This window comes from Lonchura striata, chromosome 1 (assembly GCF_050655825.1).
Source record: "Lonchura striata isolate lonStrDom1 chromosome 1, ASM5065582v1, whole genome shotgun sequence".
Lineage (NCBI taxonomy): Eukaryota > Metazoa > Chordata > Aves > Passeriformes > Estrildidae > Lonchura > Lonchura striata.
In genome coordinates this window covers 105,710,468-105,724,011 of record NC_140703.1, presented here as the reverse complement: position 1 = coordinate 105,724,011, position 13,544 = coordinate 105,710,468, and the positions used below count along the sequence as shown (strand labels likewise).

General features: G+C 40.2%; 1 protein-coding gene across 5 annotated transcripts in view; it reads right to left on the bottom strand.

Moving 5' to 3' along the window:
- The window catches only part of POLA1 (DNA polymerase alpha 1, catalytic subunit), a 181,877-nt gene extending 168,536 nt beyond the window's left edge, over positions 1-13,341 (bottom strand). For 3 of the 5 annotated variants that reach the window (XR_014956792.1, XM_085585343.1, XM_085585370.1), the window contains exons 1-12: positions 13,231-13,341; positions 11,750-11,874; positions 10,683-10,779; positions 10,154-10,234; positions 9,291-9,406; positions 8,979-9,086; positions 7,460-7,558; positions 6,399-6,594; positions 6,000-6,189; positions 4,960-5,135; positions 1,521-1,633; positions 935-1,051 (exon numbers count right to left, since the gene is read on the bottom strand). Coding sequence is in view for 4 of the 5 variants with exons in the window: in XM_085585343.1 (XP_085441469.1) it covers positions 935-1,051; positions 1,521-1,633; positions 4,960-5,135; positions 6,000-6,189; positions 6,399-6,594; positions 7,460-7,558; positions 8,979-9,086; positions 9,291-9,406; positions 10,154-10,234; positions 10,683-10,779; positions 11,750-11,874; positions 13,231-13,261 (1,449 nt within the window). In the remaining variant the exon portion in view is untranslated. The remainder of the gene's footprint in view (positions 1-934; positions 1,052-1,520; positions 1,634-4,959; positions 5,136-5,999; positions 6,190-6,398; positions 6,595-7,459; positions 7,559-8,978; positions 9,087-9,290; positions 9,407-10,153; positions 10,235-10,682; positions 10,780-11,749; positions 11,875-13,230) is intronic. The other 2 variants (XM_085585352.1, XM_077781653.2) reach the window with 2 other exon arrangements.
- Positions 13,342-13,544: the final 203 nt, after the last annotated feature.

Genomic DNA, 13,544 nt, shown 5'->3' with positions numbered 1-13,544 from the left:
ACATGTTACTTAAGAAATATAAACTTTTCTGAGTACTTAAGTTAGAACAGATCTTTCCCCAAACTTGAATGTTTGCCACATTTCCCCACCTAAGCTTCCCACCTCTGCCCTTCTCTGTAAAAGACAAGTGGCCTATGTAAGTGGACAATAAAGCTCTGACACTAGCAAACTAGTTCAGTCCAAATCTGCAACATTCTCAGCAGTATCACCTCTTTTCCTGCAGACTCGTGACAAGTATTATATACAGAAACATTTTCTTTTTCTACTGTCATTTTAAAGATTTGTTGAGCAAACAGAGCACAGCAAAATAACACTTTTAAGACTATTGCCCATAACTCTAAGCACAGAACAGCTTTCAAGACTGAGTGACAGTCCTCACTTGTTACTTTGGCACAGCCACGCTATGACAATCCACACTCTGAACAGCATGCACTCTAAAAAGATAAATCTGCAAGGGTGAGAAGAAGGATGAGACATGCTAAGAGATAAAGTTCAATAAGATGTCTGGTCAAATGCAAAGACAGTGTAATCCCAGAGTACTGATTTATCTGCTGAACAATACAATCTTTCATTTTAAACTCTGACAACATGATCTGTTACCAAGGCTTTAGGTATCACAACTTCTATCTGTTCTACATTCTCAAAATCAGCTTAGCAAGCTGGTCTGACACTCAACCCAGTTTTAAAGAAGCTAATGAGTGAGTACTTACAAAAGTACTCACTTAAACTTCTGGTGGAACAACCATGCTGCAGATTAACCATTCTTAAAGGAATATAGGTATTTTGGATGTTTTTTACAAGCAGGTATATTTACCCATATCAGGAATTATATATTGCATTTTGGCACAGCCTCCCTCCCCAGTGTTTCAACATCATTCCCACCTTACAAACCAGAACAACAGAAAATGATCAGATAGGATGCTTGCAAACAAACCTTGGATTTGAACTTCATGATCTTGTACTTTGGTGAAATGGTGTCATTAAATTCCTTGAAAACACTCATTATAGTTACTGGAGTCTCTGTCTCTTTACCAGTAGATAGGTCAATTTCCTCAAAAACAGAAATGAGGTTTTACAAATTAACAAAAATGTCAGCAGACAATAAGTTGAACAATAAGTTGAATTTTACTTTGCTATTATGAATCATGTATCTCTTTTTTTTTTTAGGAAGAGCTAAAATGCAATCAGCCAAAAAATCCCAAATTTAGAAAATATTACTTGAAACAGAATGTTTAAAAAGCGGTAAGTTTTCTAGTAATACTAAGACCGCTTTATTTGCACAGTAGCAAGTCTAAGGATAAAAATTTGTCTGTAGCTGTTAGTTAGGGTCAGGGGAAGTCACAGGGCTCTACCCTGCAGCTCACATGTGATACAGTGTACACATTGTTTTTAACTTTATCACCTACATCAGACAACACTGGCTTCCAACAGCTTCCATAAACACACTGCTACACTCCTAACCTGCCATAAGCAGAATGAAAGGTACTTATGTTTGACATGCTTAAAAGTCACACACTTACTGTTTCACGTGGCAGCAGATAAACAGTTCTCTCAATATTTTTCACTGTCACACAACAGCTGACATAGGTGGTTGCAGATTCAATCCAAACTTTGCCAAACAAAAATATCACACCTAAGGGAGAAGGGCAAATAATTCAATATGTGGTTTTAAAATTAATCATGTCTAATCTTGCTTGAAGAAGCTTATAATGTGTTCTAGCATTGAAACACAACCATTGCTGTGTTAGGTTGTTGAACAACAAATCCTTCCAATGTATCAGCACATTCTAAATTGTTTTAAACACCAGCTTTACAAAAAGACCTGTATCATTCTTCATGTCTCTACCTCCATTGCTATAGTAACACCTGGTATGTAAAATCCAAAATGACATTACACAGCCAGTCTCAAAATTTTGTTCTGATATTCCATTGCTGGCTATATTAGTTTGACAATCCCTGGAGAGAGGGAGGAAGGAGAGATGTCAGTGAAAGCTGAAGATTATGAGAATGCCTAAGCTGTCAATCCTCTAATATGTCTTATCTCCAGTTTTTCACTCTTCAGCTAGAGCAGTACAATTGACTCCTCTTCCCTACACTTCAGTATCCTGAGATCAAGACTCGATAACTAATAAAACCCATAGAAAAACATTCTGAAGACAACAACTAGAAACTGATCAACTTTTAAGTGACTATTTTTGACAAATGAAGACACCAAAAGATGCATGACATTCCTAGGAATCCCAAGTGCCAAGACAGTAGTTGTAACCAAGGCAGACACTCGGAAAGATTATACAGAGCAGGACTAGTGGCAACTGACTTCACTGTGGACAATGTCATTAGACTACATTCGCATCTTTGAGCCCAGAGATCTTGGCAATAGAACAAAGTGCTGCAAACTGCTAATCAAATTATGTCAAACTTAAAAATAACAGAGTCCCAACCACCCAACTGTCACAAACAGTTTGCAAATTACAAGTACAAAAAACTTCCAAGCACAACTCAGAAACCTGGTTTTACCAGGTTCCCTTCAAGCTCCAAATAATTTGAAATCTAATTATATGGAAGACACTCTTTCTACAGCATACTACTATTGATGAAAACAGAAATATCCATGCTGAGACTGTCTTAGAAACAGGGTTTCATGCATAGAATCTGCATTTCTCTTTGGCCTGGCAATGCACAAACAAGTCCTTGGTTAAAAGTTGTAATTTATCTTTGCCAGCAGATCTATCAGACATAAAGGCACCTTTCTTACCCCATTAGATCAAAGATAAATCAGTCAAGATGCACTAAGATGGATGACAAAGCCAAAGTGACAGGCTATGAAAAATCATTTTCTGAGTGCTTGGAATAGATGCGAACAAGAGTACTTTTGTCAAGGACAGAGAATGCTGCAGTTTTGAAGATGATGAGAGCAAGGATACAAGTTTCAGCTGCACAAAGTATCTTAAGAAATTTTAATACAGAGGCAATCTTGAAGATTTAGACAGTTTGAATAGAAGTATCGAGAAAGAACTCCAATTGCAGATCTAAGTGACAGGGAAGATGAAGTTCTTGTCCCTAGCAATCTTTTACTTTTTTGTTAAGGGATAAAAAACCCCACCTCAGATAGGTTTGTATCATGCAGAAAGATGAAACTGTGAGAGACCACAAAACAGTAGCTGACTGCTTGAACAGCTGGAAATATTAAGAGCATGGAGTAGTTAATCTGTCAGAGGAGTACATATAAGCAGGGGAGTAGAAAGAAGGATACATGAGCCAATCAAAGACAGGATAAAAAGCTGCCTGGATTGCAAAGACAAACTTCTATTAACTCTAGCGCAGACAAATAAGTGGTCTTAATAACCAGACTTCACAGAATTAGATTAATTTAGAATGGAAGGAACCTTTTGAGATCATCCAGTTGAACATTGACACACACTACCACCCCCACAGACAGTAAAAGCAGAACTTCAAAGAGTTTTCAGAGACATTTCATGCAAAACCAAAAAAAAAAAAAAAAAAAAAAATCAGAGCAGTATCAGGCCCTATCCTCTGCAAGACTATGGAAAGAATAAAGAAAGAAAATTGAATAAAGCTTATAAATCAAAGCCTGTGAAAAGAAAGAGCATGCTACTAAATGAATCAAAAGGTAAGCAAAGTCAAGATACAGGGAAAATGTCTTGCAGAGGGGAAAAAATAAGGGCAGGTTTCATTCATTATTTCTTTAAAATGTTAATAGGATCACAATTCTCAAGTTCTCTGCCTAAGATCATAAAGGGAATTATGAAAAGTAAGCCTCCAAAAAATCATTAAGTTTGAAAGAGTCTTATGATTATGCTATAGTATTTACTCTTCAGGCAATGCATTTGACATCACAGCAAATGAGGCGCAAACAAAGATCATGAACATGTTAAACAAAAAGCAGTATCAAAATTTTCCCTTCTACATTACTAATTGAAAACAGGTGCAGTCTTTATTATTCAATCCTGAAAAAGTCATAATGAGAAGAGAACACTCCTTGCATGCGAGGAACAGAAATCCTTTCATAATTATGCCCCATTCAGCAATCACTGACTTAAAAGACAAAAAAAAAGGAAAAATAACAATAGCGGGTTCTTTTTAAGTAGCAATTTTATATTAGAGCCATTGATTTCATCAAGATATCTGTGATTATTACCACTCCCATCACCAAGCTGTTCAGCCCAGTAGTCTCATATTTAAGTTTGAAATCCCAACTCACAACAAAAGGTGTTAACAAAGAAATGTATCTGACTCAATACTTACAGCTTCACCTGAAAAAAACCCTCCAATAACATGTGAAAGAACCTTCTGGTAGAGACACATGAAGCAAAAACTAGAAACCAAATATCCTAGAGCTGTTGATGAAATTAGGGGATGGATGGGAAGTGCTCAGAACAGATATGAACACAAACTGTTTTGTCAGAGCTGAGATCAGAATGATGCAATTTGAAGATTTCGAGAGCTAGCAATCTTAATTTAGGTAAAAACAGACCTCATATTTTTCAGACCACCTTCCTCCCTTGACAGACATGCCTTTCCTTTGTATAAAATCATGCAACTGATATAGTACAGGCTTTTTATTCATCTACATGAATTTTGAGTTACTTTTCCAAAAACAAGAAAGCATGCTCAGTTGTTGCATCACTGATCAGGAAATTAACAACTTCAGTGTATAAAATTTTAAGAAAGACAATGGGTCACCAACACTGAACAGTGTTAGTAAGTCCCTTTTACTTCCCTACCTCTATACTAGGCCAAGATATGACATTCTTCTCCCAGTCACAAGCCCTGTTCTACCTCTTCTGTACAGAGGTACAGAAAAACAAGAGATTAACATCTTAGAGCACAGAGGCACAGGATACAATTCAGTCAAGTCTGAAACCCCCAATTTTCAAAAAAGAAAATCAGAAGAAAAATAAACAGACTAGCATTTTCTGCCTTTAACTGAACAGTTACCTGGCTGACTGAACTGATCTTCATAAGCATCCAGCCAATAAAATCTTAAGACTTGATCACCACTTTCCCCATTCACAAGTGGAAGGAGATTGGGGTCCAGTTGAACTTCTGCTGCTGCTAGATCAGCTTCATCCTCATCAATTCTATCCCAACATGAGACACCTGGGAGAGAACTTCTGCAGGTTTTGCAGAAGAATAAAAAAACAATTAAAATTGTGCCTTCCAGGCCTATATTCTTACACTTTTTGTTTCTCTTTCCACTATCAAGCAACAGTCCTAACAGCTGGGTTTCCTCAGGTTTCTTCTGAAAAGAGGGATGGAGTGACAAAGACAGAAACCCACATTTAAGTATGGGCCTTGATACACCACACACAGGCTTTGAAAATCAGTCATCTGGTATTTCAACCTTGGTCAATAGCAAATATAGCTACCCATCTATACAAGTTGCTTAGTGGGAATAATGGATTATTTCAACAAAACTACCTTTCCAGTCTGTTTAGGTCTTTTACATTATTCAACTATTTTACAGTTTGAAGGATTTTGTTATGGAAACATATGATTCAAGATTTTCCAAACTATTTTAAAAAACCCCCAAAAACAGGGAAAAGCCCACCTTTTTTCCTATTTCCAAAGTTATAGCTGTTCACCATTACTTTTAGCAACAAAACTTTTACCTACATCTATTACAAAATACTTTCAGATTCACTTAGAGTAAGTATTGTTAGAAATTCCTTTGTTTTACTTACTGATATTGAAGTTCACTATTCAACACTTACATTGAGTCACCTCAGTGTGCTGAAATACATGTTGTCACATGCTAGATCCCAAAAACATCAAATATCTTTCAATTAAGTAGCTATCAGCATGTTACTATTCTTAATGTAACTACAAAGAAAAAAGCATTGCATAGGATTATTATCATTCTGTCTATATCACAATTATCCCTTTGGCAAAGACAAATATAAAGCTAAATCTAAGGTTAATGGAAACTGAGAGCCTTCTTAGTTGAAGAAAAAAAAAGAAGCAAAAGAGATTCTTACAAGACAGATGTCTCTTTCTTCTCTGATTCTAGCTGCTCTGTCTCTTTCTTCTCAATTTCACTGTCTCTTTTCAAACTTTCAGCTGTCTCAGGTATAGTTTCCACATGTTCTGCTTCCATAGGTTCATCAAAGTCCTCCTCATCAAAATGCATCATTCCCTGATCATCATCTGGAAGTGCTGCAGGTAGAACTAAAGGTTTGAATCATCAAAATGACACACTCCATACTATAGCAGTATGCAGAAATAGCACACTATAAGCATGACCATAATATGCAGTATTGATAGCTTAAATATGATACTTTGTTCTATCTAAATTAGTATAATTTAACAAGTGGTTTAAAACTACTATACCATATTTAAAGAGTTTCCAGAATTATGTTTTTATTTACTTTTGATACCTTTAGTAGCTTCCTCTCCTACTGCCTTCACTATTCTCTCATTTTCTATAGGTTTTTGCACATGCTTGGTGTCTTCATTTTCAGAGACTCTGACGGATTTTGCTGTATAATTGGGGTGTTTAGGATGAAATGAAGCCGAAGGAAGAGTTTCCTTTCTGACAAGAGCAGGAGCTTTCTTTGATACAGGGCTTATTACCTGAAAAACATTTCCACCATGATTTAAAAATAATCATGTGAAAACAAAGAAGGAAAAAATAAACAACAAAACCTTTCACTTGCTATTTGCAGATATAGTAACCAGGGGTAGAGGAAAAGTTCCACATATTTTGCACCATGATCCTCTCTTACTGTATCTCCCCATTTTTTCCAGCTGCTTCTAGTTTTGAACACAACTGTTAAGATAAGTAGCACTGGTGATTATTTTCGACATAAAAGTTGATGTCACAGAAGGTTTCACCAATCAGATGTATCTACTATTCCATTTTCCTTCTACAGACCATTACCAACTATCTCTTTGTATTTCCAGCTATAAAGTTCTTTCCATTTACCAGAAATCCTAACAAAATGCTAGCCTTCCATCCTTAGCAGCCCATCCTCTTCTCACTCCAAAATCTTCCACTAGGGTAAACTTCTATCCATAGCTTCAATTTTCCATTGCTTTCCATTTCTGCAAATGATTGGTTTCTTATCCTTTTCCACACTGCTGCTTATTTCACCTGTCATCCTCCTCTCCTTGCCACAAGGGTCTTTTCTACTCTTTGGAAAAGAGAGTAGAAACTCACTTCTTGTGATGCACTGAACACGGTAACAACAGCTTCACCTGTCAAATGTACCAGCTACAAATTCCTACTATACTACAGACACAAAACTAATTGTACTGTTTATGGGTTCACATGAAAGGCAATGCAAAAAAAGGCACGAAGTTACAGTGTAACACTGCTATGGAAGCTTAGGAGAAAATTAATTTCCAAGAGGGGAAACAAATGTCAACAGTAGTCAAATCAACAAAAACACAGATTAGCGCTTATTAATAATGAAAACATTTTTCTTTTCCACTTTACCTTGGAAGTTTGGGAGTGCACAGAGAAAGGATTGAGTGGTACTCCAGCAGATCTTTTCCTTTTCAACATTATAACTGGTGGTGGACTTAGCTGAACTGTCTGAATTTTGACAAAAGGAAGAGTTGTTAAGTGCTTTCTTTTGCCTTGGTTAGTAACATTTCCCATCAATGAGAAAGAGGGACACCAATATTTTTGGCTGATGAAGAAAACACCTCCTGATATGAAACCCAGCCCCATAAAATAATGTTACTGAGCACTCAGCCCATGAAGACACACTACATTTTTTGGGAGAGGAAATAATCTGAGAAAAACTGCCATCAGTAAATGAAACAGTTTTCAAACAGTGGGAATTTCAATAGCTAACTGTGCCTTTATTGCACAAGTATCAGAATAACTTTCGCTGGTTTTCATGTCTGCTGAAGCAGTAGTATTGAAGATACATGCCTCATGAAAGGCTGAACTGCTCTTTCAGTACTGTTCCACTAGAGGAAAACACATTTTAACATATTTACATGTACAGATATTTTATACATAACCTTATCAACAGCTAATAACAAAAGAAATTTTACAAAACAAACAACAAAACAAAAAATCCGTAGCTAACTAGTATTTAAGTAAATAGAAGCCATCGTGTAATTATTAACATTATTTTCCCTAATCAATGTTCCACAAATTTGACAGCATTAAATATTTCTTTAATGATACTGGGGGGAGAGGGGGTGGTTTTAGCCATGGGGGGTTTTATAGCCTCAATCAGGTGTCATAAGGAGGAGTAAAATAATAAGAACACAAAACTAAGAGCATAACTATACTTTGGGACATCCTATAACCTTTACTGGGCTGAAGAAACATGTTAAGCTTATTATGGTTCAACATATTCCACCTCAGCATCTCACCACTGCAGCAGTTTCGACATTTACAGGTGAGCAGTCCTTTTGGGTTTAAGAAATCTTGCTAAAAGGGCACTACGTATTTGAGACAATCCAACCCTGTCACAGCAGTCAACCTGCACTCCTGCCTCCAAGGGAGTGTTAACCTTGCTCTCTGCAGTAAAATCATGGGAAGCAGGAGGCAGGCAGAGGTCCAGGTTACATCACCTGCTGAAACACTGCTCCCTCAGCTCCTCCCATACAGGTCAGATGGAGATGTCCTACAGCTCCCTGGCTGAGGTGTGTGACAGATATACAGCACACAATTCAGAGGGAGCCAAGTCCTGTTTCACTCCACAGTGAAAACCTTGAAGGCTGCATTAGAACAGGCTCCACATCATCTTGATATAAACCCTCTGTAATCAGGTGACAGAGGTATTGCCTTATCAAGCAATGTAGTCATGCAATATCTGCACGGAGAAGACAACAGGCAGACAGCACACATATGTGCAATAGATCAATGAGATGTGCTATGGATAAAATCAGTCTTAGATTGTCTAGTTTCATAAAAAACCTGTATTTTCTTGGTATGTTCCACAACAAGTTAATTGATTAAGGTTGTTTCAAACAGATTTTATAAGCATACTTACTTCAGCACTAATATCTTGAAGAATATCCCCAAGTAAATCATCCTTGGACAGGTCCACAGTTTTCTGTAAGGTAAGTTTAGCCACACAGTTCTCAGTTATATGTGCAAACTAAATCAGGAGAACAGCAGTAAATGACTAGAGGATTTCCACAAAACATATACAATATTTTCAGAATGCTCCAGACACAAGGGATCATAACAGAAGTTTGTCTTGCTTGACACAAAAAACTAAAATGAGCCTTTGGTTTACTCCACTCCCACTAAAACTGCGAACGAGTCAGAAATATTTAAATTAAAAAATGTAAAAACTTACATCTGCGTTTTTCTTCCCAGCACTGGCCATAAACATAGACTTAATTGTGTTTGGCTTTGACACTACAGATTTCTTCACATTCTTTTTATCAATTGTAGATGTTTTGCCACCTCTTCCTACCGGAACAAAAAAATCAGAAATTGTGAATTTTACATAAGAAAAGTGCAATGTTTACAGGTCCAGTTATTAGCAGGGATAGACAGCCAAGGTAGTCTGCTTCTACCTTTACACTTCTGCCTGAAATGAAGCCTAGTCATCTTTCAACTTTGTAGCAGCTATCATGCACACACAAAAAAATAAAAAACCCTCTCATCACCGTGTCTTTCCTACTCATGTCAGAGAAGCCTTTTGCATACTCCAGAAAAAGGACCAAGGTACTTTACATGGAAGCATTTCCAGGAAAAAAAAAGAATGAGTGTCCAGGAGTTTGGCACTAGGCTTGGATTCTCAACATCAGACTCAGTTTCTCAGTTTGACACTAGATTCCATTAAAAAATTGGGACAATCATATGATCCTAGATTCTTACAAGTATGTAGGTATTCTAATGGTCAAAAGAAACCACACATCTTTTAGGCAATGGCTTTGAAAACCAACTCTTCCCAGACACATTTTTTCTAGAAGCGAATCCCCATTCCAGAGAAGACTGAGCAGCAGTGCCCCAGCGGTGCTGAAGCAGCTAACAGTGATGTGACCTCAGTTTGTGCACCTCCATCCTCTGCATCACTGGGGCACCCAAAGACAGAGCTTCAAGTAATCTGTCATTTGGCCATTTACCACATTTACTGATGACAGCAAGTTGCCTATTTTGGGTACCTTTTAAATGACCCTGGGAGACAGTCTTCAGTGGTCCCATGCAAGTTACCTTTCTTATTGGAAATAAGAGCATCATCATCCAGATCTTCATCAAAGATTTCCCTTCCATCTTCTACATAACCTATCCCATCTGCAGAAAATTATTTTAAAATTGCAGTTTAAATTAATACAAATACACATTTAAACATTCCCCCCCCATTTAATATAGAGCAGAAGTTACAAAAGCAAGTATTAAAAACTACAGCACTGTCAGCTGTATCTTCTATTAGACTAAATACATTTTTATTTGTTTAATTAGAAATGACCCATAACAGTAATTTTTTTTTTTTTGCAAAACTGTAACGATAACAGGAAATAAAATTTCAACAACAGGTCTTCATGGAAAAATATCTTCATTATCATCCTAACAGATTGCTATAAGAACAATCCAAGATTAATTTCAATTAAAAGAATACCTTTCTCGCGTCTCCTAAAACAAATTTTAAGAATGTATTTAAAATAACTTACCTCAAAGCATGAGTATTATGAAGCCTAATTGAATTATAACACTAGAACCAAAATAATTAATCTTAACTTACCATCATCAACAATCCAGTCATCATCTTGACGGTCTCTGACCATCTTGGAGTATTCATCCTCATCTATTTCATCATAAACACCCGTGAACTCCTCAACCTACAGTAAAGGTAAACTGAGGATTAACAGTTTCTATACCATCAATACTGTAGATCATCAGTCAGAATATAAAAGTTCCCCAAAATGCACATAGGGCTCCTACACTGCTACATTGGTTACCACTCATAAACACAGTTATTCATTAAATTTCTTTTTTGGCAGTGATAAAAGACAAGTTATCAATTTTTTAAATTATTACAGTATACTGAAGCTCAAAATCTTCCAAAGCACTAGCAGAGATTTCATTTTTAAACTACTTGTTTTATTGCTCATTTCATTACAAAAAAAAAAAAATTAATAAAAAACCTAGCAGTGGAGACTTCTGGCCTTGGCTCTACTCTCAGACACCAATCTCAGCTCAATGAAAAGGAAAGGGGTTTGATGTACCCAAGCAGAGTGCTCAGAGAAAATTTGCATGTTAATGATCTACGGACTTCTGGTTTCTTTACATTTATTCACCTCAACGAGGAAGTCACTTCCTGTTGGCACCACGATTGGACAATGTTAAAGTATCAATGTTACACTGCCAGATTTCAGTTCCACCTCTTAAACTGTGGTCTCTTTGTGGAAATAAGCATATCAATATTAATGGTTTGAGTCATGTAAAGCTCTGAAATTAAAGTTTAATATAATTCGAGCTTTAAAAAAAAAGTACTGCCTATCATGACATTAGTTATGTGATTTTAAAAATTGGTCCTTCCCTGCAGCATAGTTCTCAAGCAATGGAAGGCGTATTTCACTTGCAGTTAATAAAACTGGGTTAGTTTTGAGAACAGAAAGAAACACACAAATTACATTAGAAAGCAGAAAACTACAGCTACACTCAGAAAAACATACACTATTAAAAACATAAAAGCTGATCCAAAAGGCTCATTTTGTTTCCTCTAACTTTTACATATCTATAAATGGTGATTAAGTTTCTCAGCTCACATTGACTTTTAATTAAGAAGAAAAGATGAGGAATTTTCACCTCATATTTTAATTTTTCCCCAGCTTTGGCTTTTTTCAGACGTTCAAGTGCTTCTTGCTGACCTCTTCTATTTTTCCTCTCACGTCTAGAACGTGATGCTGCAAAACTTCCAGACTCACTCATAGCTGTAATTAATAAAAAACAAGAGAAATTAGTTTAACAGTGAGCTGTTAGCTTTGGTAATGCTTTAATAGATGACTGCAGTTATGCTTAAAACCAAAACCTCCTTGGCTAAAAGCACAGTCACAGATGGCTCTTCCTAAGCCAATTCTGGAATGATACTGAGGGCATGGCCTGACAGGGAGCTCAAACAGCCCTCTCATACCAGCTCACGTTCAGCATGAAGCTACCACCTAGAATTCCTAAGCACCTCTCAAATCTCATCAGCCTTTCCCTGTAAGAGATCTTCCCCCTACCCCTTCTTGGGAATTTCCAGCTCCTTTTATTTTGCATGTCTCCATGACAACTCAGGAGTACCAGACTTAGAGAAGGCCTACACTGCTACAAAGCAGTGATGTTTTTAGGCAGTTTCCACAAGGCTTGAGTGTGACCAGATTGAGACAAACTAGAAATCTGTTAACAGCTGACACCCCATTTCCTCTTCCACTTCCTTCCCTTCCAAATGCTCTCCCCAGCAAGATGCTTTCTACTTCTCCAGACGTTTTTTTCTTTCTCTTAATTTGGGGGAGGAACACCTATCTGACCAGAGGGAACAAACGGACTCCATCCAAGTTCTAACTGCAAACAAACAGCCCAGGGACAAGGCTGCGGGCTCAGTGGCAGGAGCTGCACACCCCGCGCAGGCAGAGGAGACCCACGGCTGGCCAGGCGGCCAGAGGAGCAGGGCAGTCCCCTCCTGGTGGCAGCAAGACATCAACTTGCGAATAGAGCTGCAACCCGGCAGCGCAGCTGAAGGAAGGCCGGGGTTGTGTCGCTAAGGGCGGGGTAAAGGGGGCATTTGCACCGCTGCTGCCCCATGCCAAGGCGCACCGCTTTGGGCGCGTTTATCTTCTGCCAGTCCTCCGCCTTTACTGTACGGCAGCGCCTCACGCAACGCGCTCCTCCGGGACAAGCGCGTGTCCAGCCCCAGCCGGGACCACCCGCGCCCGCCGCTGCCCGTGGGCTGGGAGTGCCACCACCGGGGACAGCCGCCCCAGCCTGCGGGGCTCCGGGGCCGGCGCGGGCGGAGCCCCCCGTTCTGCGCCCCGCGGAGAGGGTCCCGCCGCTGGGGCAGCGCGGGCGCGGCCCCGCCGGGCCGCCCAGAGGGACGCGCGACCCTCGCGCGGCGCGGGCGCCCCCGCCGCGACCGCCGGACCGCCCGCCCGCCCGCCGCGCAGGCGCGCTCCCGCGCCCCGTTTTCCCCCTCGCCGCTGCCCGGTCGCCCCCCGCCTGACAGCGAAGCGCCGGCGCCTGCGAGGGACGGGGACAGGCAGGAGGACAAGGACGGGGGCCCCGGCCGCCCCGCCGCCCCCGGGTCTCACCGTCCCGGCCCCGCGCGCCGCTCTCCGCCATGGCGCTCGCGCCAAAGGCTCCCGAAAGTGGCGCGAGACAGGAGCCCCGCGCGCCGCCGCCGGGGGCGCAGCCAATCAGCGGGCGCGGGGGCGGGGCCGCCCCGGCGCGGAGCGAGCGCGGCCCGCGGAAGGGCCCGGCGCGTGCCGCCCGCGGGGCCCGCGCGGGAGCGCCGGCCGGCCGGGCCGGGCCGAGCCGAGCCGAGCCGAGCCGGGCCGGGCCGGGCCGAGCCGGGCCGAGCCGGGCCGGGCCGGGCCGGGCCGAGTCGGGCCGGGCCGAGCCGGGC